The 26,071-nt window shown below is 37.1% G+C and overlaps 1 protein-coding gene across 1 annotated transcript in view; it reads left to right on the forward strand.

The window, feature by feature from the left end:
• RSPO2 (R-spondin 2) overlaps positions 1-26,071 on the forward strand; it is a 98,921-nt gene that overhangs the window by 46,886 nt on the left and 25,964 nt on the right. Inside the window, exons 3-5 of the mRNA XM_082045598.1 lie at positions 6,843-7,031; positions 15,825-15,968; positions 17,034-17,222. Coding sequence (XP_081901724.1) covers positions 6,843-7,031; positions 15,825-15,968; positions 17,034-17,222 — 522 coding nt within the window. The remainder of the gene's footprint in view (positions 1-6,842; positions 7,032-15,824; positions 15,969-17,033; positions 17,223-26,071) is intronic.

Genomic DNA, 26,071 nt, shown 5'->3' on the forward strand with positions numbered 1-26,071 from the left:
ATAATTAAGACCTCCAAAGCAAGTGAAAAAGTATTTCACAATAAGAGGCAAAATTATTCATCTATGAGCATAAATTTGGTGAGATTTACACCAAACTCATTAAAGTGAAATGCCACCCCACAGTCAGTCTGTCTTCAGAGGAACAGTGAAGGACATGTGTGTTTTCTGAGTTGTCAACAACTTTGGAGAAACTGGTTCTGAGCATTTAATGTCCTGAGAAAGAAAGCACCGGCTGGTCTCCTGCAGAACTCTGGAAAACGGCTGCTTTCTGCCCAGAGCAGTGTGGTACTTGGCCTTTGTGGTCAGAAGAATTTACAGAACAAATGAGAGTTTTGTGAGAGTAACATCTAGGAATAGTAGAGAAGTTATATCACTTCTCTATTTGGCACTGGTACAATAGCTTTTCCATTGCTGAGCTCTTTTTTTGGTGTCCATAAGCCTGTTGATAAAATGGTAAGAGGTTGATCAAAGGACTGGATACTTTGCCTTGCGGTGAGACATTCTGGAATCTTGCTCTGTTTATCTTACCCACGAGAAGGCTAAGACTTGACCTGATCAGAGTGTCTGCATTGGGGAAAAAACACTGAAAAACTGTTAACAATCTGGCAGGCAAAGATGTAAGTGGTTGCTATTTGAAGTTAAAAATTCCACTGCAGATTTTCAACAGTGAGAGTGATTAGCTCTTATGATATCTTAACAAAGGTTGTGGTGGTTTCCTTACAGCTGACAATTTAAAAATCAAGATTGAATGGTTTCTTAAATGATATGTTTTACTAAAGCACAAGTTCTGTGGCTTCTTTGTACAGGGCATTGGGCTAATTGGTCACAAAAATCCCCTTTGTCCTTGAATCTTTTAATTCTCTTAATTTAAGATGATGACTAGAGTCAAGCAAGTCAATTTTCCTCCTTTTTTGTTTTGGTTGTTGTTGTTTTGGTTTTGTTACAGAAGTTTTCTGTCCAAAACTTACTTTTCCTTTTACAAAGCTTTAATGAAAAATGGGCATTTTTCTTGGCCAGCTCCTGTTCACAGTCCATGAGATAGTTTTTAACTATAATGATCTTGCAGTCTTACATTGTTAGTACTTTGGTATACTACATAATATTGGTATATCTTTAAGACTGTATTCTCTGTTCTGCTCTTTGGTACCCTGAAGACATATGCCAAACATGAGTGTATTTTAGTTGGTTTTATTGAGTTATAGATAAGATATCTTTATAGTTTTTGATTGAATTTGGGATTATGAAATCTACTCTTTTTGAAATAAGTGCAGCTTGTCTTTTAGTTGATTCCCTCCTCTGAGTCCCGTCCGTACACCTCATGTTTGCAGTGAGGTGTCTTAGGGACATTCCTGCTAGATCTGAACTAAAATCCACTTACCAGCTGCCTTGGTTTCAGCTGGGATAGAGTTAATTTTATTTTTAGTCACTGGTATAGTGCTGTGTTTTGGATTTAGCATGAGAAGAATGTTGATAATACACTGGTGTTTTGGTTGCTGCTGGGTAGTCAAAGACTTTTTAGCCTTTGCTCTACCAGGTGCACAAGAAGCTGGAAAGGAGCAAAGCCAAGACAGCTGACCCAAGCTGGTGAAAGAGGTGTTCCTTACCATATGATGTCAAACTCAGTATATGAACTGGATGTGGCCAGGGAGGCAAGTACTGCTGCTCAGGAATTCATGGGTTATTGGTGTCATGGGCAATGAGCAACTGCATTGTGTATCACTTTATATATTCTGTTGCTATTATTATTCTTGTTGTATTATCTTCCTTTTTTATTCTTTTAAATCATTCTTATCTCAAACCATGAGGAGTTTTGTTTTGTTTTTCCCTTTCTGATTCCCCTATCCTACTTGGGGAGGGAGGGGTTGGGGTGGGTGAGCAGCTGCATGCTCCTAGTTGCCAGCTGGGGTTAAACCACAACACCAGCATTTATGTAGCTGCAATCCCAGTTAGGACAAGCATGCCATTAAGCTGTCCATTGTACCAGTAAGCCCAGTTTCTGACTTCAGAGAGTTCAAAAGACTGAAAACTGCCCAATAGTGAGACAATGAGCAGGCAGTGGGTGATGCTAGGAACATAATGAGCATGTTAGTCTGACTCTATGAAGAAGTTATGTTTAGGTAATGACCTTTTCTACTGCTTGTTTGTCTGCCAGGCCCTCCTCTTTCTCCGATTGGTTTTGGATCCATGTGTCCTTTTCAGGCTGTTTTTTATGGAAATAAATAAATACCAGGTTTTTGCGGTGAGCTGGAGCACCAGGTTCAGAAGTGTGTATAGAAGAACAAGTGTGTATAGAAGAAAGACAAATAAATAGCAGTAGTTGTGCTGTGGGCTGCGGGACAGTAAGATCAAATGCTCTTAGTTTTCTTGCTTACAGAACAACTTCTATTCTTATGGGGAACAGACTAGACTCATTCCGTACTGTTGATTCTCTTGTGATTTAAAATAGTCATAACAATTAATTTAAAACTGCTTTAGCAATATGGCTTAAATACACTTCATCCAGACAAGAGTTAAGGAATTAGCTAACATTTGATTTTACTTGATATGGATCCAAACAATGAAACTTTGAACACCCTTAGAGTTCAGAAGTGTTTCATTCAGTGTTTGGGTACTAATCTGTGTTTTCAAGTAATTTTTTCAAACTTGGCATATTTAATCTCAGATTTAAAGTAAAAAAGCACCTTAGGAAATCAAGTCTATAAACGCTTTTTCTTTAAATGTAGAGATGCTCTAGAGTGTAGTTGTAGAAGGAACAGAAAAGGCATTATCTGTATAAAGGTGTGTGTGTTTATGTGCAGTGTTCACACCTGGGTGCATGCTTATGTGGCTCCTGCTGCAAGGACCTTACAGCCCTAACAGACAGCCAGGGTAATCATGCGCTTTGAGACCCAGAGGATGGTGCTAACTTAGAGCATGTGTGCATTTTTGGTTTTATGATGTGATGACAGCGGCGCTCTGACACTGGTTAACATTTGTGGGCCTTGTGGAAGGAGTGAATTTCCATGAGGGATTTGGCTGGAGGAAACCTGCCTGCCTGGCACACAGAGTTGTGGAGGGTGTTCCAGGCAGGATCAAAATAGAGATGTGAGAACTGAGAGTAGCGTGATGTTTTACACTCTGTGTGATGCAGCTGGTAACTTAGAATGTGATTGACTGTGTTTTGCAAGCTTGTTTTTTTTTTCTTGCAGTCTAATACAGAAGGAAAAAGAAGAGGTTATAAAGAAATTCAAAAGGAAATGTGTAGCTGTTTCTGCTGAACACAGAAGTGTTCACTTCCGCCTTCAAAGAGCAATTATATGACAATTGAAAAATCTGTATGTGATAAAAATACATTGTATTTGCTATGTTAAGAAACCAAGATGGAAAGGGAAGACTTTGGGATAGGAGGGATGTTCTAGGATTTAATTATAGCCTGTGTACATACAGACAGAGAGAGAAAGCTGGTATCTTCAAGATGGCATGCCGATGTGACAACAAAAACAGTGCTACAGTATTTGACTTGTTAAAGTATATGTTCAGTGTCCAAGTAATTTAGTAGACCACATATGATTTTCCCTGGTTTGAGATAAGTTGAACTGACAGAAAGGTCACAGAAGTCAGCATGCTTCCCATGAAGCTCTGAAAATAACATAAGCAACAACAATGTGGAAGAACATAGATTCTGTGATTGACACTATACAATAACTTACTCTATGCAAAATACCCAGAAATGTTTCAGTTTGGTTCCTAACTAGCACAGTGGGAAGTTTTCAGAGTATTTCATAAAGTTTGCTCTCTGTATTACAGACTATACTATCGCCTCATACCATTGTATAATTTTTCAGTGTTTTTTGTTTTTTGCCTAATGTGGCAAAGAGAGAAAAGAAAAATATCTGCTGCATTTTATGTTTTTATTATAACTTAGTAATTAGGTGGGTAACAAGAAAAGTCATCACTATGTCACCATGAACTATGTGACCATCTTGAACTGTTATCCAAATTCAATGTGTGAGTTTAATAATGATTCATGTAAATAACAATAAATGTGTCCCATCTATAATATTTCACATCTGAGGATTTCAGAGCAGTTTACAAGTTTCGAGGAGCTGAATCTTGCAGCTTTACTAGAAGAGAGAAAAAAAATAGAGGCATTATAATTACAAATCACCTGTCAAGGTTGCTCAGGAGATAAAGAGGAAGGACAGTCTAGATATGGTTTAGGGGAACCTACACACAACTTACAAAATTAATATATTATTGAACTCTTTCATATATCTTGCACTGTCCATCTCCTAAACAAAGGATAGCACAAGATACTGGAGGATCATTTTATGCTGTTAGCTTCTTTTAATATGAGAGTATGTTAGGGCAGAGTTATGGCTGAAGCCCAAGAAGGTCTGCAGAACAAAGAGTTATCAACAAAGACATCTTACAGAAATAGGAAAAAAAGGTAATTGAGGAGAGTAACATGTGGATAGTCATAGATAAAGGAAAGTTGGACGGTAGATTCAAACTGAGACACATTTTGTAGCCAAGAAGACAGAGTTTTTATGGGGATTAATGAGAGAGGTTGGACATGAGACCTATATTGACACTACAAATCTATCTGCTCCAGAGCCTAATCCCTGCTCCCCAAGCCACACTATTGATAATAGTGGCCTTTAGCTATATCTGTGCTGTTCAGCAATTGGCCTGACTCTAAGAAGTCATAATCGTATACATGATGTATCTGAGATCCTGGCTTCAGCTGATTCAGACTCCAAAACACACATTGAGTAGTGGATAAATTCAGACATCTTGCATCTACTTTTGCTTTGTTTCTTTTAATTCTTTTGCCAAAGTACAGCCTTCTCTGAGGAATCTTGAACAAGCTGGAGGTACAGATTTACTGAGAGAGAGATGCAAGGAGACTAAAAGGGGAATCAGAAGTCTACAGGATTGCCCACCATGTGTTAAGAAACAATTGCTTTAGAGTACATGGACACATATTATTTGATGTGGTTACAGATAGGCAATCCCTACTGACAGTGAGATGAGGCATGCATCCAAGCTTAGCTCTAGATCTATTTGTTTCTCTTCTTGTATGTATTTGAAGATATGGATTGTGAATGAGAATAATTGCAAGGTGAACTGTAAGAAAAGTTACATCTGAAGTCTTTTGAGCGACAGGGGATGGGAACTGGTTTAGGAGTATGAGGGAGCTGGCCTGGTAGGGTGTGTCTTTACAGAGGGGTTACGAGAGCCAGAGAACTGTGTGTACACCATAGATGGTAAGATGCTATTCCCATCAAGAAGATCTCACGAGGTGAGCCTGATGCCAGAAGACTCCACCACTCAGAGGTGTCCCACAGGCTGAGCTATTTCACACCAGTCGCTTGGCTTCTTGTCCTGCCTGCCACCCACTAGGATTTTGTACAAGATAGGAGCTGAATGCTGTTGTGCTGAACATGGTGAGGCATGTGTGAGGGATGGGAGCAGAGAGGAGTGGGAATGTGGCGTGCAGATGTGTGAAGGTGAGAATAAAGCATATCAGCTACTGGTTCCAGAGTCTGTTGGCCTTTTTTCTTTTCCTGGCTCTGCTGGTGAAGTCTTCCATTGAACAACCACAGTTATCCATCCATCCAAGATAAAAGTAGCAGTGTACTATGTTAGGGTGTGAATACTTTTAAAATATAACAATTAAACATAGTCCTTGCCCTTTTGGACAGCTGCCCTCAGGGTGGCCTCTATTGAAATGCTCTTGAGACACCAAAGATACTTTTCTTCTCTTGCATAATGTTTTTCTTTTGTTTCCAGTAAACCAGGTTTGAACTGGCAAACTCCAGTGAAGTCCTGTAGCCAATTTAATATTTAAAACAGACCTGTTAAATTTTGCTGGTTTCAGGAATGTCTTGAGCCATCCTCCCTCTGCTAACCTGCTGTGCTGACTCAGCGCCCGAGGAGGAGTTGACAGCCTGTGGGGACAGGGGAGTGCTCTGCAACTTTGCAGAAAGACAGAGTAATAAAAGGTCATCAGGGCAAAGAGTGGTGCAGCTAAGTTTTGTGTTGCAGTTATCAGCCAAGTAATTTAAAGAAAAAAAAAATCAAGAGAGAATAGAATTGAAGGCATAGCAGCTGGTGACCTAAAATGGTAATCATTTGTACTAAATACCCTTCTTCGGTTATGTCTGCACATGGTTTTCAGCCAATTTTGGTTAGGAACTTGTAGAAAAAGGCTCTTAGAAGTTAAAACTGTTACTCTGTTCTTGGTGTGTGGTGTCTTTTTATTGGTTTGTTTTTAAATATTTGTCTTGACATTGTCATTGAAAAGACCAAGAAGAGACTGCAAGAAGACAGCTGTTCTAGGACCCTGAGAGCTATGGGATAGCATGCATTGCCAGTGCTGTACCTGTTCTCCTGAGTCCACTACTGTTAATGTTGCTGTCTTCACAAGTCAGAAATTGCAGTAATGTGGTTGAATTTCCGTGGACATATCATTCCAGTTGCATATTTCAGGGTGCTGATGTTTGAATATTTTGTTGCTGTTGTGTGCTTATGTCCCCAGCTTCAACCTAAAATTCAGCACCTGGGTTTAACTTAAGTTACACTTGTGAACTTTACGTAGCGTGGTCTCTTCTTGCTTGTACCTTTATTTTAAAAGTGTGTACATTCATTAAAGTGCCCTACATACAATTAAAAAAAGATTGCATTTCTTTTTCTTCACTTGCCAATGCAAATGTATGATAGAGTGCACTTTCAGAACCTTCCTTTCAAAACTACTTGTAATCATGCGGTAAATAAGCAACACTTTAGAGGGAAGAGGGTCTCCAGCCAAAATAATTTCCAAATGATCTTGAAGTGTGATTTATCTTCTTGTTTTGCAGCTAGCTATGGACCCAATCCAATTTGCAAAGGCTGTTTATCTTGTTCAAAGGATAATGGGTGCATCAGATGCCAACACAAGTTATTCTTCTTCCTACGAAGAGAAGGAATGAGACAATATGGTGAATGCTTGCATTCCTGCCCATCAGGGTATTACGGACTCCGAACGCCAGATATGAACAGATGTTCAAGTGAGTTTTTTGTAACGTTTACATTCACTTTTATAGGAAGGCCATAATTTATGCTCATTTTTTAAGATGATACATTGTGGAACATGGTGATACTTTCACAGATGTCTCAAGATCACCACAAAACTTCTTTGCTAAAGAACATCTCAGCGTATTGCAAAATATGTAATAGTTGATATATTAACCTTGTTTTTATTGTTTTTATTTTTATTGTTATTATTGCTTTACTTAGAAGGGAAATTTAGAAAAGAATGATGATTTAAGCAGATATGACTAGTTTTAACAAACTCCCATTAGATGAAAATTAAAAGGATTAAACATTCATTTAACAGTGCCTCATGTAGGTACTACTCAGTATATGCACTGATGTATGGGTGGGCTTCTTGTAATGCTTTTTATTCCCACACAAATTTCAGGTGACCAGACACCTCATACCAGACACACTTTAATATGTAAGTGTTGCTATTTTAATAAAACAGATGTACTATTAAAAACAAACAAACAAACAGCCTTTCACTTTTAGTACTGCATTTTATTTGGAAATTTACAACCTGCTAATGTGCAACAAGATTCCCTGTTTGCATGTTTTTACCTAGAAACACAACTATTAAAGCCAACGGGTGCTCTGGTATCTCTATACATTACTGTCTGGCAGTTGTGCTGATTTATATTGATTTTCCCATATGCTCATATGTGGAGTATTACCCATATGGATTATTAATCATTGCTACAACCTCTAATTTGTATTTATGGTTGTGTGTGATGGTTGTCTTTGTTTGGGTGTTGGTTTTATTTTGTCTGCTTGCTTTTAATGTGTGTCATAGTGTGACCAGAATTAGGTCAGTACCCGATGTGAGAAATAGCTTTTATTTGCTTCCTGGAATAACCACGAGTCTGTTAAATGTACAGAACTCCCCGCACAGTGCTGTGGCACATCACTGGGCTGCACCATGTTGTGAGAAAGCAGCTGCTGCAGTTCACAGATGATCTTGAGAGCCATGCGAGGTCCCTCTGTGGCAGCCCAGGCTGGTGAGGAGCGCTTGTGGCTGTGCTTGGACCCGTCCCAGCCCATGCAATGATGTCCCACCTCATCCACCCCATTCCCTGCACAGGCTCCATGGGTATGGTGTTCTTCACGTGTTCCCAACTGCTGCGTAACGTAGCTGAGTGCTGCCTAATCTATACCAGGTGTCTAGGTTTGGAGGAAAAATTAAATGAGACCAATATATGGTTTATGTATCCCTTCTGTAAAGTAATTTAGGATCTTGGCCTTAATTTTCAAAACACATTTGTGAATTAAGCAACTCATCCACTTTAAAACTTGGCCTGTAAAAATTTGTTCATGTAGTTTTTAATGTAGTTACAGTTTTGGGGAATAGATGAATTTATCTTTATTAGCCTGTGTAGTGCTTGTGAGTTAGGAAAATTAGTCTGTACTGTCAGCCTTTCTTTACTCGAAGACAAAAAAAGTTATTTGCAGAAAGTGGATGGTGAATTCAATGCAACTTTTTTTTTTTTTTTTTAATTTATTTTTACCACTCACAGAAAGTGATCCTTTTCCCTGAATTACAGCATTGCTTGTGAAAAACATAAATGCAAGTTGTGTCCAACCCATATTGGCATGCGTTGAGCACTGGATGTTTAACTTCCCTTCCTGCCTTTGACAGTCTCCCCCTGTGAGAATAATGATGCAGTTGCATTGACTGACCAGTCCCAGTTCCTCTCCAATGATCTTTGTACTGTGCATTTTTATTTTAATGTAACTGCCCACTAGTTTATTTATAAATCATATCTTTGTTCTTGGTTTGGTGATCTTGCATGGCACATACGTTGCATTGTGGACACACAGATATTTTGTGGATTGAAGTTGAGTTAAAACAAACTTTCTTAAAAAAAACAGAATAGGTTTCTTCCTACTTCATGTTAGATACTTCCAGGTATGTTTAGTTATGGACCCCATACCTCACTTAGTATTATCTCAGCTAAAAACAATAAAAATTCTGGCTAAGTTAAAATCCTTTTGGGAGTTACAGGGCTTGAATTACATAAGTTGAAATTATTTCTGCCCTGTTAATGTCTTTACAGGCACAAAAGCTGTTTAACATTCTATTACTGGAACACTTGCCTATTTTTGTTAGAGAAGCTATAGAACATATTTTAATGGAAAAATCTTGATATTATTTTAAAAGCCAAAAATATTTATTGACAACAGTAACACAATAAATACCACAGCCAAGTGCAGCAGCTCTGAAATGATGGAAATTTTGAAATTCAAGGCTTTTTTACATGTACTATAAGCAGTATGTGTGTCTTGAATTTGGTAGGTAATTCTAGACTGTTTTTCTAGTAACAATGAATCATATAATTTTGAGACTTCTTGTCTCTAGGAATCAATGTAGAGTTCCCTGCTGGAGATGGTTTTCCTCTTGAACACTGCAGTGTGAGAATGCAGTACGTTTGGACATGAAATTGGAAAGTGGTGAGTCTCTTCTGTGGAAGAATGCCCAAGAGGAGAGATACACTTGGTTAATTTTCCAACAGATTTTAATAATTAATGACTTTGAACTGAACTGCTACAAGAAGAAATAATATCCCAAGAAGAAAAAAGAAAAAAAAAAAACCCACAAACACAAAACAAAAAACAAAGCACAAAAACTGAATTAAGGAGTAAGGTGAAATCTGTCACCTGGGTGGCTGGTTTAGCATAGGCTTGACCCTATGGTCAGACCAATCTTGAACGTTTCAACTTAGTCTGTATCCATAGTAACCTTTACATTTTTAGAGGGAGGAGGCTCTCAGAGCTTGGAAACTGCAGCTCCCTTCAGCTTTGGTTGGCTTTTGTTTAGGTTCACTTTTTGTCACAAAAAGGCCAGACTTTGCTAAAGTTGTAATTACCCCTTCCATGCATCTGGGATAAAGAGATAGAGAGCCGCTTTCAAACAAATTAAAGCATTTATTAAACACAGGTAACTAATTCACTGTATTTAAAAAAGTAATTATTTTTCAAAACTTTGTTACAAAAATAGCCAGACATCATCAATATATCATGGCTTGACTGTTGCTTATGTAGTATAGTAGAACATATTATGTTCTGGGACTATTGTAGCCAGTGCAATTGTAACAGTCTGTCAGGAGGTTCAATTAACACATGAGAAACATAATTTGCTTTAAATAATTATTTTTTTTTTTTACTTTCTAGTTTTAGTGACTTTTGTTTTCTTGAAATATGGCTTTTTCTTTTAAAAGCAAGCTCAACTTAGACTTTGAGATTTCGTTAATGAAGCTGGCTGGCCAGAAATTGAGATCTACCTATGATTATTTATAGGGACCTTATTTATTTTTTTTTTCATTATCTGTGCCACTCTTTTTCTTCCTTCCAGTTCCTCTTAGTAAGGATTTGGATTTTTTTTTTATTTGGAATTGCTTTACTTTTAGCCTTACTTTGTATTTTGATGGAAGAGTTTCCTTCCATTCATCTGGAAAAAAAAATCATCATAGTGCTGTGAATTAGCATTTATTTAATCTGTAATCAATTTAGATTTAATAGGACGATTGTATATTTGTAAAATACTATTTGAAAAAATTGTGGTTTGGCGTTTCTTTAAAAGATCTCAATTAATGATTCAAGATTAGAACATACTTCAATCATATTGCTAAGTGATAATTAAGTAAATGTATTAAAAAAAAAAAAGTTCACATTATAGTATTTTATAATTAGCATGTTGTATTCCAAGCATGCATCTCCATGGATTTTTGAAATCTCCTCTTGCTCAGGAAATTTTGGAGAGGATTAGCACAGAAGGCGGTGCTGGTCAATGGCAGATTGGTGTGAAGGGCCAATGGACACGTCAGGATGGTGACGTGAAGTCTGTACCATCAAAGCTGTTTTGCTGAGCAGCAGTTGGGGGGAGCAGCAGTTGGGATGAGTGAGCGCAGTGGGGATGGGGACAGTCTGGGGACTGGGGAAGTTAAGAGGTTCTGGGCTAGAAGAGGCAGAGACATCTTGGGCAAGAAGATTATGGAGATTATGTTTGTGAGGATTTAATTTATTTATTTATTTGTTTGTTTATTTATTTATTTTTTAAAGTAAATGGCAGAAAAACATTTGCGCCATATAGAGCTTATAAAGCCTAAATACAAATATTTTATTGCTGGCTAGCTAAATGCACTTTTTACAGACTAGATTGGTTGCCCTAACCTTGACTGAAACATGGTTTATAGGTATTGCTTTTTAAAAAAATTCTGGTGTATGTACAAAAGCACTTCAGAACAAAATGATATCTGAAGTGCCCTGGGGTTCTAGAGCTCACTGAAAATTAAGGAAAGGGGGACTTCGTCTCCTAAGTCCTTGCCACTTTGTTTCAATAAGTAAAGTCAAAGATGTTTTAAATTTCCATCTTCGGAGTCATTCTGACAACAGTCTTTTTGGTGGAGATATTATGATCTTCTTTTCTTTTTCTGCTCTGCAGAACCAAAGAATCTGGTCCTTCCTTTCTGTAGGATTCCTGGCCATTGGCTGGGGAGTGGTGCACTATTAGCTCATAGAGTTCTGTTTCTTTCTTGAGCATTTTCTGTAACTGCTCCCGAGCATGGAGGCACTTATTCCATACTATAGTCTACCCTTTTGCTGCCCTGAAATGTCAGTCATTCAAATTCTTACTCTTCTGTCTGTCTAAATGAAGACTGCACAGTATTAATAGACTTTCCATTGGAGAAGGTATCTGTTCTGTAAGTCAACATGTCAGAGCTCTGTTGAAGGGATAAGTTGTTTCACTTTGTTTTTTTTAAACACTGAAGATACTTGAGCAGAACGCTTCTGTTTCATTTCAGCCCAGCTTAGCTTCACCAGGCAAAGCAGTGACTTCTCTTCCACCCTTTCCCTTGAGAGGTGAAGTCATGGAGCTGTGAATTTATAACCACTCCTGTGACAATTTGAGATTGAAAATAGACTTCTAGAAAGTTAGTTAGCTTTCCTAACTTATGTAGTACTGCTCTTCTTCAGTTCTCACTTTTTACTTTATAAATATGTATTTATTATGAAATATTATATCTCTTTAGGGTTTTCAATATTAATTTTGTCCATTGAAGTCATTGCAGTGGACTCTGGTCTATCTGATGAAATAAGAAAGTCATTAGTTTAAAGTTCCCCTTGCTGAAGCAGTTAGGACATTTGCCATGGATTTCAGTGAGGTCAGAATATTGTTCTTTTAGTGTTTACATACAACTTTTGTGGGAAGTTCGGTGTAACATTTTTAAAAACATAATCTGTTTAGAAATAGACTGTGTTAATCAGACACACCAGCAGATTTCCCTGAGTGCTTTTTGTAGGCCAGTTTTGTGAGCATGGTGCAAGTAGATGTGTAGTCTTCATATGGAGGTGGTTTCCAAGGGTGTTTTATACCTTTCATGTGGAAGGATGGAAGCAAATATTTGACTTTCTGGCTTTCCCAAGATAGAAACACTAAAAGAAAATAAGAGGTTATGCTAGAAGAGCTGCAGTAAGAGCGTTATGATGAGTCTGAGAGGTTCTGGCTAGGTAGAGGGTAGTAGAGCCAGTGGGATATAAGGAGACATGATACTGAGCAGGAATAGAAGGCATTTGAGATCTGGTAGGAAGCAGACCCTTGATGAGACACTGCAAATTGAATACAAGGGAAGGAAGAGGTAGAGACTCACAAGTGTCTGCCCCTAACCTACAGACCTTCTGTTGCCAGCTAAATGGGAACAGCAGTGGTGAAGCACCTTTCTTCTCTCTCAGGTTCTGAAGATTATGTTTCCAACCTTGTCAGTGTTGCCCTGCCAAGGGTATGTGATTGCTCTTCGGGGTTCTTCTGCATGACTGAATTTATCAACTTTTTCTCCACTATGACACCAATCTTTTCCTATACTTTTCCTCAAGCTTCAAATTTTAGGTTCCCTCTCTTTACTGCTTCTAAAATCTCTCAGGCAGTTACCCTTGTTTATCTGGAAACCTCTAGTGGGCACCATTTTTTGTTTATTGTTAGAGAAAAAGAAAAATCTAAGCACATCTGAAGAATACCATGGGTTATGCAATATCCCTTCATGATTTGAAACAGTGTATGGAGGATGTCAAAAAAGAGTAGTTGTCAGTCTCAGTTGATCTTCAGCTACAGTGTGGCATATTACTGACTTAAATTATGATTAGCACCCAGTAACCCCAAGCGTTGTGCTGAGCATCACTTTGGTGAATTAATATTTTAACTTCAGAATTCTTAAAGCATGCCTAATATTCTTTCAGTATTTTCCCTTAAATTACATCTGATACATATTACATGATAAGCATTTAATATTTGGCATAATTTAACTTAATACAAAAACATTGAAAATAAACTGCCTTGGTGGAAATATCTACCCAACCTTAACCCAGGAGCCCCCACTGATGCTTCCAAAATATAATTGCCATGGCAAAGACTCTACTGTGATACAAAAGAAAACTGGCATAGAAGGCAAAGCAAAAGGTATAAATAGGATGGTAATTTTGAAGTGCGATCAAGAAACTGAAAGAAGATTAATTTATTTAATGTTTAAATATGGGGTATTCACATATGTACTGTTAAACAGCAAGAGTTTATGGAGGGTATCCCCAGTGTAAGTTGAGGCTGGCTTTTGCCTGCTAAGCATCTTTATGTAATATCAAAAGGCAACTTATACCAAGTGTTTTTCATTTAATCCCTCTTCCACCCAAAAATGTTCAAATGGAGTAAACTTTAAACATATGACTCCCCAACATGTTTTGAAAGCAATAGTTAAAACATTATTTCACAAAGGTACTTGTGTAGCTTGTATGTGAAGGAGGGTTGCATGATAATGATTTTTCATTTAATGTTCGATTCCACACCTCATCATTGGACTAAATAGAAAATGAAAAATCTCTTCAAACTGTCTTGTGTGGGTGCGCAAGAGGAAAATGTTTTGCGTTGTGTTTGGTTTTCATTTTTTTTTTTTCTTTTCTCTGAATATTTAAACACACTGGATGTTTGATTCAAGCATTGCAATTAATAAAATACTTGCAGTACATCTTGACTGTGACAAACCAGATTTGCAGTTAACTTTTGCAGTACTTCTCCAGAGCAGCTCTCCTTGAGCTCCACCTTGCAGACACAGTGATTTTGCAGGGTCATTTTATGGGCATTGATCAGATCTTCTTTGGAGACTGGTTCAATCCTCATGAAAAAGAAATTATCATTCTTGGGAATTTCCTATAAACTGAAGCATGGATAAGAAGCCCAACTTGTGCTGCTTATATGGACACAAGTTCTAAAAGCTTATTTGAGAAATGCTGGTGTTGGTAACTTGCAGGTTGTGTGTCTAAACAGAACCTGCAGAGATTCCCTGTGGCAGCACAAGACTCCAGACTTACTGTTCACGTTCCTTCTAACCAAAGAAAGGTGTACCAGCATTTAAAATATTTATTTTCCTCTTTCCTTTTTCCTCTTTCCTTTTTCCTCTTTCCTTTTTCCTCTTTCCTTTTTCCTCTTTCCTTTTTCCTCTTTCCTTTTTCCTCTTTCCTCTTTTGCAATCTGCCTATTTGTTGTCCAATGCCACAAGAAATCTGATCTAAAAAGCCTCATATTTCCCTAATTGCTAACAAAGAATAATTTCCCACCACAGCCCAGTTAAAGTGTTACGATATGCTTTATTTTGGCCTGCTGATGTTCAAGAGTAAATACAAAAATCTGTTTTATAAGTATTGCCTAAATTTGAAAGTGTTGTTAGGGGAAATTTACCAATAGCTATTTCAGAAGTCCTTATGGTTTGTGATTTTTTTTTCCATTAGAAATGAATGAAGAATAAAAGAATTACATAAGTGACCAAAAAGATTAGTATCTGCTGTGACAGCAGATAGCTGAAGACATGTAGTTTATGTAAGTTAAGTATGTTATCTAAAGGATTGGATTATTTAAATGAAGAGTTCATCACTGTTCCAAATAGAATGTTTTTTACTTTTTAATCTTTGGAACAGTTTTCTCTGGCATTTTTTTGTAGGTATGTATAAGTGACTTTCTTAAGCCTCCATGTAAGTATTTCTGCTTTTCAGGTGTGCATATAATTGTTGATAATCAGTTTGTTTCCAAGTTGCCATGTTTTAGTATGGAATAGGATGTTTATGAACAGTCTGCTTCTGAATTTTCAGAGAAATACAGTATTTCAAAAGGCAATAATATGCTATTGATTATAGTTTTTTCCTTTAGTAATTTAATATTGGCTATCTTTTATGGATTGACTTCATTAATAATGGAAAGGAGTTATACCCAGAAAAATGTATGGTTTTTGCATGGTTGCACATGCATATGTCTAGGTATGGATATCAGACATAACATATAAAAGTGTCCATACAGCTATTTATAGGATCAACTCATAGGAAAAAAAGTTTCCTGTTTACAATGACAAAAAACCCCAGAATACAGTACATACAATGCATTCATACTTTCCCAAAATAATCTGTCACATCTTATTTTCCTCAAAATTCCTTTAACTCAAGAATAATTTACATTGAACAGTTTTCCTCTAAAAAGATGTAATTAACTCAAATATCACTTAGAGGTTTTATCCACATTTTTGATGAAAAAATAAGATGAAAAGGATATAGAGGAGAACGTGGTAATAGATTACAGTTATCTGCAATTACTCTTACAGAGCAGACAGATTTCAGGACAACAATATTCCTCATTATAGCACTCTTGGTTTTGCTATTTTATTTCTTTGTAAAACATTTATTTTTAGTCTCACCTTAACTTAGCTGTCTCATTGGTCCTTATAATCCTTTTGTTTCAGGATGCAGAATAGAAAACTGTGACTCCTGCTTTAGCAGAGACTTTTGTACCAAATGCAAAACGGGCTTCTACTCGCACAGAGGCCGCTGCTTCCGAGGATGCCCCCCTGGATTTGCAGCCTTGGAAGAGCTTATGGAATGCGTGGGTGAGTCTTCTAGCACAGCAGTGCTGCTGAAGCAGCTTTTCTGCCAGGTGACTGGGTTCAAATACTTAGGACATTATTTTTAATCTGATGCTTAGTATTTTCTATCAAGCAACATTCACTAATGGATTGTGTCTGGGTCTCTTTACCAATAATAATAATAATAATAATAATCAAACTTTGAAATATTACTTTATTTGGAATGTCACTGTTGTTCTGCATTAGAACATGCTGTCCCCTTGACTGTAAATCACCTTGTATGAGGATTTTTATCTCAGAATTTCTGAGGCCAGTTTTTGCGGCAGAATTTCAAAACAGCGACGTACTCTTTGGATTCTCACCCTTGTAAAGCTACCTGCTCATTTTGCCTTTTCCCAATGTCAGAATGCAGGGGCAGGGCAGATTGAATTCCTGTAACATCTGGGCTTCAAATTCACTTTTATCTCCTCACTTTTCCATTAGTGAGTAACAAATATAAAACACTAAATAAGTAGTTTTAGTAGAAGTTTACCGTGTAACTCTGAACCAGCATTGGCAGTTCTGACAATGCCACCAGTTAGTGTTTTATCTGGAAGCCTGGGAACTGTGTCAGAACAGGCTCTGTCTTTTAAGAATATTCTCTGTATTTCATGGTGGAGAGCACAGGAAAAGTGAACTCCTGCACTTTGAAAATCCAGGTGACAACCAAATGGTTTGTATTTATTAAAAAGAGAAAAATTTAAATCAATCCCATTTTTTTAGGAGGGTTTTTAAATATTTGGAACTGGAACAACGTCTATACAGACAGATTGATACTCTGATGGTTTTATGCTTAGGTTGATGTCAGCTAAAAAGATTCCTTCAGGTTCCATAAGGTATTTTAATTTTGTTCAAAGTTTTTGCCTTCTAACAGTAAAGCTTTTAAGTGGTGCATTCTAACAGTACATTCTTGGTAATAAAAACAAAAAAAAAAAAACCAAACAAGCAAAAAAACCACAAACACACACAAACCAAAAATCAAAAACAACAAAGAAAAGCCAGAAGAATTGCTAACTCATGTCTAACTCATGTTTTCTTTTGCTTTATCAGAAGGCTGTGAAGTGGGTCAGTGGAGTGAGTGGGGAACTTGCAGCAGAAATAACAAAACATGTGGATTTAAGTGGGGCCTGGAAACGAGAACAAGACAAATTGTGAAGAAGCCAGCGAAAGACACGATACCGTGCCCAACCATTGCAGAATCCAGACGGTGTAAAATGGCCATGAGGCATTGTCCAGGAGGTAAGCACAGTCCATACCACAAAAATCTTTATGAGCTTTCCTTAACTGAAATCCTCTTTCTAACTTGAAGATAAGGGCTGTTTCTTCCCAGCGGAAGGGGAAACCCTGCCTTTGCTCTGCCAGCCAGGGCTGAAAGGCAGCAGTACTATGTCAGTCCGAATTGGTGCAGCAGCGCTCCAGGGAAAGGCTCAATGTGGGAGTGATCTCAGTAGATTGTGAAACTGTGTTTTTCCTGGTGTGGTAATGAGGCTTTTTCAACAGAGGTGCCTCATGGAAAAACGGTAACATATTGCCGTTTGAACGTCAGTGTGAAAATGATAGTGATGGTGGAATAATTAATTGCTCTGAGCATGACAGGAAAGATCATGATTCTAAACCTCTTTGCAGGAGGCACACACAGTGCTCGTGTGGCGGGTATTTAAATCAAATAAGTTAATTATGCATGGCATTGTTAGCTGGGGCTATTAGCTAGAATGCATATTGTAGATTAGGGCCAAACTATGCTAGATGTGATACGAGCAGAATAGTGACAGATATCAAGCTTTTCAGCATGAGACCAGCTTATGGCAATTACCACAAGTAGATAAAACACAATCAAATTTCTTTATCATGATGTTCTAAGACTTACGTAGTGATACTGATTCGAAAAAGGAAATGGAGTTTCAAATTTTCGTTCAGCTTTGTAGACCCCAAAGTTTAGACACTTCACGGGTAGAGAGGAGTTCTTGTTATCTTTTAAATTGAAACTATTAAACTTGTACAGACTGAACATTTACAGTTTTCAGAATTTGTAGGAGATGTGGGTAATCATCAGGTGATAAAGATGCCATTTCTCTTGGATTCATAAGATTAAAGAAAGCTTCAGGCTTGAAGTGACTTCAAGAGATCTCTGGTCCAACCTTCTGCAGCAAGCTGGGTCAACCATGAGATTAGCCAAATAAAAAGTAATAAAGGGTTTCAGAGTTCTAAGAAAAGCCATCATTTTGTGAATAAACTAAAACTGAAATAAACTTAGCATATGTACATAAATAAACATACTTTGTGTTCTGGGATTGTGCAATAAGTCTCTCTTGGCTTGAACGTGCCACCCACCAGCATGTGTGAAAATTATACACAAAATTTTACTTTCTAAATTAGATCTATGCAAAATTCATTTTTGTCTCAAGGACCCTAACACAAACTGGAAGAGAATATAAAGTTGGTTCTCTGTTATCCAGGTTAACTGAGTTTGTTATGCACTCTTTGTCCCTATCCCACTCCCTATGCTCATACACAAGTGCATGCACACAAGAGAATAGTCATGGTGGTAAAGGGGTGCATTGTACATCACAGTTAATCTGCAACCTGAATAAACTTCTCAAAGGCATTGAAGAGTGGAAGCTACAAAATTAACACCTCTAGAGGAAGGAAGAAGAAAAGGTAAAAGTCCAGGCTGATTTGGGCTGTCACGGTATGTGTCTTCTGGTGTCTTTGAATGCTGAGTCAGCTGCACCAACATCGAGGCAGCTGCACTGAAGGAGCGCTTGCAGCCCGCTGAGGTGGATGGGCTGTTCCAGTTACTTCTAACAAATTCAGAAGTGCAGATGGCGGTATTCATCAGATCAGCTGGGGAAATGTTTTAATGCTGAAATGGAATTAAATTAAAGGAACCTGTGTGAAGATCTACAAAATCTCCAATCAATATTTATTGTTGTTGTTGTTCAGATACATGAAGTTTAGCTTCTAGGGGAGAATTTGGGAGAACTGCAGAATATTTTCAATTTGACTCCATATGGTAGAGATTTAGCCATTTATGCAATCAATGTGTATGGAGGGAGATATTTCATGGATGCAATATCCAGCTTCTATATAAACTCCTGGCAAGTGGAATTTTACAGATGTGGTTTTAGCTTTACTAATATAGTTACAATTCAAATTACTGTAAATCATTTGAGAAGTGTGCTTAAGTGGACCACAGTGTTTATGAATGCTGCAGCATATTTATGTTACTGTGGTAATGTGGAACCATTGAACATTCAAGTGTTTTTTGTAGCAGATTCTCTTAAATTTTTTCAAATTTTCTTGTCCAGCAATTCAGGTCACTGATTATAAAGATTTACCTCTCTAATTTTATCTTATCAAAGGCAGAGTGGTGGACTTCCTAAGAGTTAGGAAATTTATTTCCTAGTCTATGTCAAGATTTTTTATCAAACCTCTCAATTTTTTTTTACTGCATATCACAAAAGTTGTTTTTGCAAATGCAAATTCAGTGTGAAAGGCTTGTAGGACTCTTTCATAACCATAGGCTCCAGTAAATCCTAAATATTACAGTCTTCTTCTGTCCTCCCAAGATGTGGAATTCCCTGCCTGTGTTTTCAGAGATAAGAATTAGTATATAGAAAACTACAGGTCTGAACTCTCCACATCGAATGCTGATGCTTAATACTGCTTCTGTGCAATCATATAAAATACTGACCGAGTATAAACTCCTTTCTTTCTCCTAAGAAACTCCTGGGAGGGAGAGTGTTAGTGGTGTTTTTAAAGGCTGGGGTAATCCATTCCCAGGCCTGGTTACCTCTGCAGGTGAGGAAGCCACAGAGATTGTCCTGTTCAAAACTCCTGCTTCATAGTATGTTTTAATTATGATTATATATATGGCCAGTTTAAGATCATATTGCTTTATCATATTTTAGTTAACAGGTTGCCCCGTTAGACAATTCCAGTGTTTATTTGCTTACTCACTGTGAAGCAGCAGAAGGCAGAGACACTGGTTACTAGGAAGCTGAAACTGAGAAGACCCTGGCTGTTAAGGAGTTTTTTATTTTTTAAAAATACAGTGTTTTCCCAATATTAGAAATTTTGTAATGAGCTTTTAAACTAAGGAAATAAGAGAAAAGTGTAAGGTTAGCATTACTGGGGGACTGAAGAACCATAATCCCTGCAAATGCCAGTTGAGAGGCTGTTAATAAATCTTTTATTCCTCATATTGTCAGTCCTTAGACTCACACAAATGTGTAGGATAAGTATTGGATTATACAGCTAAGACAGTTGTAGATTGTGGTGGATTATACTGAGCAGAGCAAGTAAGGATATTTTTGTAGAGCAGGGTCAAAGTGTTTTTGACGCGTTTTCTAATTCTGTACATTTTACAGTTACCATTTATGGTCCAGATCACAGAAAAACCTCCGAAACTGATTTTCACATGTTGGCAGAAGAAGTAGAGTTAAATTCAGTCTTCCTACTAAGTACTTCGGTTTCCTATTTATCAAGGATTGAGATGTTACCCATCTGGCCATATGGCTGTGTTACAAATCTAGCTGATGAAGAATTCTTCATCACTTCCCCAGTATTTGTGGAGTTGTAGAGATACGAGCTGGAATGCAAGTGAAAGATGATTTCACTTCTTTCCTGCTGAAGCCAGCAACATAAGAGAACACTCTACTTGATTTCAAATGTTACTCAGTGGTATTTTCTTATTGTCAGTACTAATTGATTTAACTGTTATTACCAGCTGGGAACATCACATTTGTGTATCTGTTCATGTTATGTATGTTACCCTGTGGCTTGGGTGTAACATGACTCATACTATAAGAAGTTAGACTTAAAAGAAGATGACTTGGATTGTTTAGGCCACCTCCTACACGTGCTGATCTCTTCCTGATAAGGAATTTTCTCCTCTTTAGGTCAAAAAGAAATTACAAAAGAATTTTGAAAAGAAGAGTGCTTGTGTTACAAGCAATGGGGAAATTAGGAGGCAGAAATGTTCTATGGACCAATACAGCTTGCTGTCTAGAATTTTTCCCAAATATTTATTAGAAACATCCTCTTTTTACCTCCTATTTTTACGTGTTCCCCATGTTCACCTCAGTAAATTACTCCTTCTTTATTTGTACCCTGGAGATACTTGCAGATTGCTTTCATGTTTCTTATTAAATATTACAAAGGCAAGCAAAGCAGCTCCTCAAGTTAGCTGACACACAAATATTGCTCTGTTATTTCTAGTAAAAATCATGATGCCATTTCTGAATGCTTATCTCGGACATGAAGAGAGGTGAAGATGAGATGTATGTCTACATTTATTTCCTGACCTGGAAAGAGGGAAGGCATTGGGACAGGACATGAGGCTACCAGTAGGAGTTCTTCCCTGACATAGACACATAATTGGATGGACGTCATGGTGGTTGATCACACTTTGGAGGCTTTTTATGCAGTAATCTTTCTTTTTTCCATTGCTACAATAATATTTAAGAGTTCTGGAAGAGCAACAGTAAAAAGTTCCAATCGGACTTTCTGTCTTTATGCAGTTACATTTCATTATTAGTACTCAGAAAATATGACTGAAAAGATTAAAAGATAAAAGAATGTATACTTAAATATAGAAAACAAATATGCAAAGCTGCAAAATGTATGTTAGGTAAGTAGTATGTGTTATTTTAATCTAATAAGTTACTAGAGATATGGCAAATGGAGTTAATGATCCCACTTTGCAACAAATATTTAAGGTAGGATAAACAATATTTAGAATAAATCTGTACATACACTTTGAAGACACTAGCTATACACTTAAGGCGTACTAAACTAGCATAATTTCTAAGAGAAGCCATGTTACAGGTATAGTTATCTCTAGTAGGTAAGTATTTTTTCCTTCTTTAAACTGACATATTTCCTCTGAGAATGAATGCTTTAACATTTCTGGCTTTAACTTGGCAACCTGCAGTGTAAAGGGTCAAATGTGTTATTTTGTTGCTCTTTGACTCCACCCAAAAGTTTGGTGCTAACATTTGTTTTCCTTTGAAACCTGGCAAAATACATCAGGATTCCTCTCTTTATTAGATTTATTTCGAAGAGGCTAACCACATAATTTTTTAGTTGTGCAACCAACAAAATCACAGAATTACTGAATAATATGTGTTTGAAGGGAATGAGGGAGGTTACATAGTCCAGCCTCCTGCTCACAGTAGAGTCAGACAAAGTGGTCCAGGGCCATAACTTGTTTTCATTGAATTTCATGAGGTTACTCTCAGCTACAATAAATCTCTTCGTAAGTGAGAAATAATAATAATAAAAACTCAAATGTAGCAACAGAAATAAGTGAGTGATCTCAGTGATCAGACAGGTGATTATGTTCTTTTAAGCTTTTTGACTATATCTACACCGCAGTGCCCAATGTGGGAAAGTTTGTAAGCCAGGATGCTTTTGAGACCTTAATTTATAGCTTGCACTTGTCACAAATAGGCACAATACCTACAGACAGCATCTGCCTTTTGAGTGTCAGTGCTAGGGTGCTCTCTAGGTGGGTCTCCGTAAAAACAACCACCACATTTTGTGTCTCTTGTTGGCCTCGTTATGTTGCCACAAGAACAGGTAGCCTAAGTGGCAAAGACTGGTCTGGGAACAGCAAGAACTGTTGGCTTCTCCACAAGGACAGTTGAGCGCTGGGCTAGATTTACACAGTCACTAACCTTGGAAGTTTCCATGACCTGACTGGACAAAGTCCTGAACCATCTGGTCTGAATGGTCTTGATGGTACTGAGAGTTGGACTGGGGACCAGCCTGGATGATTCTGCTGCTTTGAATGGCAGGACACGCTGTGGCTTTAGGCTGAAAGAATTCAGGCTTAGCAAAATTTCTGATATATTCTACTCCCAGTTAGAGAGAATCTGGAATGACTGGTCATAAGGAAAAGGAACAAAAAAAAGTTTTACCGTATTTGTTATAGAGCTGAGATCTCTTAATTTGGTCTGTTTTATTGATGTTGAAATAACATGTAGAGTGTGTTTAATTTTTAATATAAAGCTGTTTCATGCATTTCCAAGTTTAGCTTTAATCAGTATGAAAGCTTAGTGAGAAGTGCTGCTTTCTTAATCTACTTTTTTTGTTGTTTGAGCTGTTAACTTAATTGTCTTTGGCTGAATGCTACACACTTGTAATTTCAAAATCTTGCATAGGATCTAAAAGATACATGCCACTATGTACCTTTATTTTAACTTAATGCACAAAACGACAGTCTAAGAAAACACTGAAAAAACAGCAGATGTACTATAGAGCTGCAGATATAGAACTGTACTTTAGTTTTAGATTTGCTTTGACTTATCAAATAATGAAGAAAAGTCCAGTCTAATTTGTTGACATTTTTAGTAACTTGAGGATTTCATTCAGTTGTTAGCTAAATCATGACATAAATGTATGTGGCAAGTTATAGATAAAAGAAAATGATCCTACTTAGAAATTATTATCTTATAAGTTGACACATGATCTGAAGAGGGGTGCTAGCAAATAGAAAGCATCGTTGTTCTGGGCAAGATGTCAAGATTTACAAACAGTAAGTTATTACTGCTTTGGTTAGTACTGCATGAATCTTGAAGACATTGGAATGTTATTTATCACTGTAATACTAAAAATTAGTGTTTACAAGTCTTATCAGCATTTTGAACGAGACTAGTACATAGTATTTACAACAGTTACTGTCATTGCCTACTGCAGTTCTCTGTTAATTTTGCAGTAATACTGCAACAAATCTGCCCTTTTTGTTTTTTCCCTCAGCAGACAGGTAGCAACTGTGTTAAATATATTTGTGCTGAGTACTGGCTCTGCTAGAATATCTGTATTGGCAAGCAGGCTTGCGTCCTTGATTTATCTTGAGAGCACCAATTACAGTCTGACCAAGAAGGCTTGGCCTTTGCTTGTCTGAAAACATAACCTACCATTTTGAGTTACAAAGCGTGACTCAAAGCTTCTGAAGGAAAAAAGGCAAAAACATTTCAGTATCAGCAGAGAGCTTACAAGAAGTAAATTCCACCAAAGACATGTGTTTTCTCAGTGCACATTGGCAAAGAGATAGCAATGAGCAAATATTTTTGTGAGTGTTTTAGTTAATGGTTGTTCCACACATTTTGTGAAGGAGCTAACGAGTGGGAGCAAGAAGGGACAAGATTAAAGTAGCTTGGAGACTTTCCAGAAAACCAGGACTGTTTTATAATGTAGCTTAACCCACCTACCCTGCAATGCTTGTTAGGAAGTTCAGGAAACAAGCTTTTGTCAGCTGCAGAATCTGCTGGTCTGGATTGTCAACATCTGCTTCATACAGAGGATGTTGTGCTGAAGGTATTATTTCTTCTTTTCTCCCTACTCTTTAGCTGTTCACATCCAGAAGGGACTGCTGCAGGTAAAAACTAATAGTAAAGGAAATCCAAATCCTAAGGAAAGTGCAATCTGTAATACTGCTTATTTCAGTGAATGTGCTGTCAACTAGACTGTAAGTATTTTAAATTAAGGCACATAGGTAAGAGATATAGTTATATAGCCAATAAGTTTGTGCCAGCTTCTAAGAAAGAAGACACAGGTCATCATTTCTATTTGGTGATAATAAAAGAATCAAAGCTGAATTAATAGTTTGGGTTGGAAAGGACTTCAGGAGGTTATAGCACCAAAAAAACCATCACCACCACCACTACCAAAAAAAAATAACCTCAAAACCAAACCAAAACAACAACAACGAAACCAAAAAACAACAACAACAAAAAACCCAAACCATAAAAGAACCCAAACAAAAACCACAAAAGAAAAACTGACCAAACAAACAAAAAGCACAGAATCTTCTCCCCACAAAACAACCACCCAAGCAAGAAAAACTCTGAATACACGCAGGAAAGAAAATGCATACACATGTGTGAGCTAGGAGATTAAGTAACTGTATTACACATGTGTTTGATTCATATTCATTAAAATGAGTTCAGTTATAAACTTAGTGTGACTTTTTAAAAATCAGTGTTATTTTTCTATTGCATTGTTGGAAGCAATCCTTTCCCTAGTTGTTTTCTGAAGGGAAAATGCATTCTGATTAGACTGTATCTGAAAAGCAGTTAGTTTTTATAAGCTGTGTAAACTTGAACATCAATTTGAGTAGCAGTTATGTTTAGTTCTAAACCCGAGTACTATATGGCAAGGACCAACATCCAGCTTTCATTTGCAGATTTTAGAGGAATGACTTCTCTTTCCTGTTATTAAACTATGTCACATTGCTTAAGGGTCTAGATGGCTCTCAAAACTCTGAACAAGATATGGCTGTTGACTCATCCTCCTCCATTTTTTATGTGTTAGAAATAGGGTCAGTTAAATTAAGCAGCTAAGCAATTAAGTGCCCTGAAAAATATCAACACTTTTTGAGAATTACCCTTCCAAGATTTAGTTCTTTCTCTGCTTGTGCCAATTCAATGTTCATAGAATTTCTCAAAGTTTGAGGGTCTTTTTAACTGTTCAGTTTTTGGGTTGGTATTTTATTTGAAACTGGTATAGTGGATCTTGTGTGGAAGTTGTGGTAGCTTGATATTAAGTCACTGTTCCTACTAAACTTTTTTGATATTTTAGTCCAGATTAACACTACAATGGGTTACAACTGCAGTTACTAAATTATGTGAATTTGTGTGAACATGCTCAACTAATACATTACTTATATTGAAACCTGTAACTTAAATGTGAGTAGCTTAAATTTCCTTGAAGTGCTGTTGTAGTGTAGTTTTGCTTTGTTTGCTTATTTAACTGATAGGTCAGGTTTTTAAAGGTTTTAAGAGGCTTGATTCTCTTTGACTTAAGCTAAATTTAAAAATTCATGGTTCTTTTTAAGACTAGAAATAAAATCTGTCTAAGATGACCCTTACAGGATACCTTTCAAGACAGTGGCAAAACACTTTTGTGGGAAAAGGTTGTTTTCTGTTTTAGTTTTCCTTCTTCAGTAACACTGCCCAAAGCATACCTTGTAATGGACTAGATATATACACCTGAGTGCAAAGTTTTAGTTCTAAGTACCTTAACATGTCAATTCAGCCTGTGGAAATTCATGTATTTTTTTATCGTATTGCAGCATGATATGT

Source organism: Streptopelia decaocto (genome assembly GCF_964273445.1).
Source record: "Streptopelia decaocto genome assembly, chromosome: 2".
In the NCBI taxonomy this organism is placed as follows: domain Eukaryota; kingdom Metazoa; phylum Chordata; class Aves; order Columbiformes; family Columbidae; genus Streptopelia; species Streptopelia decaocto.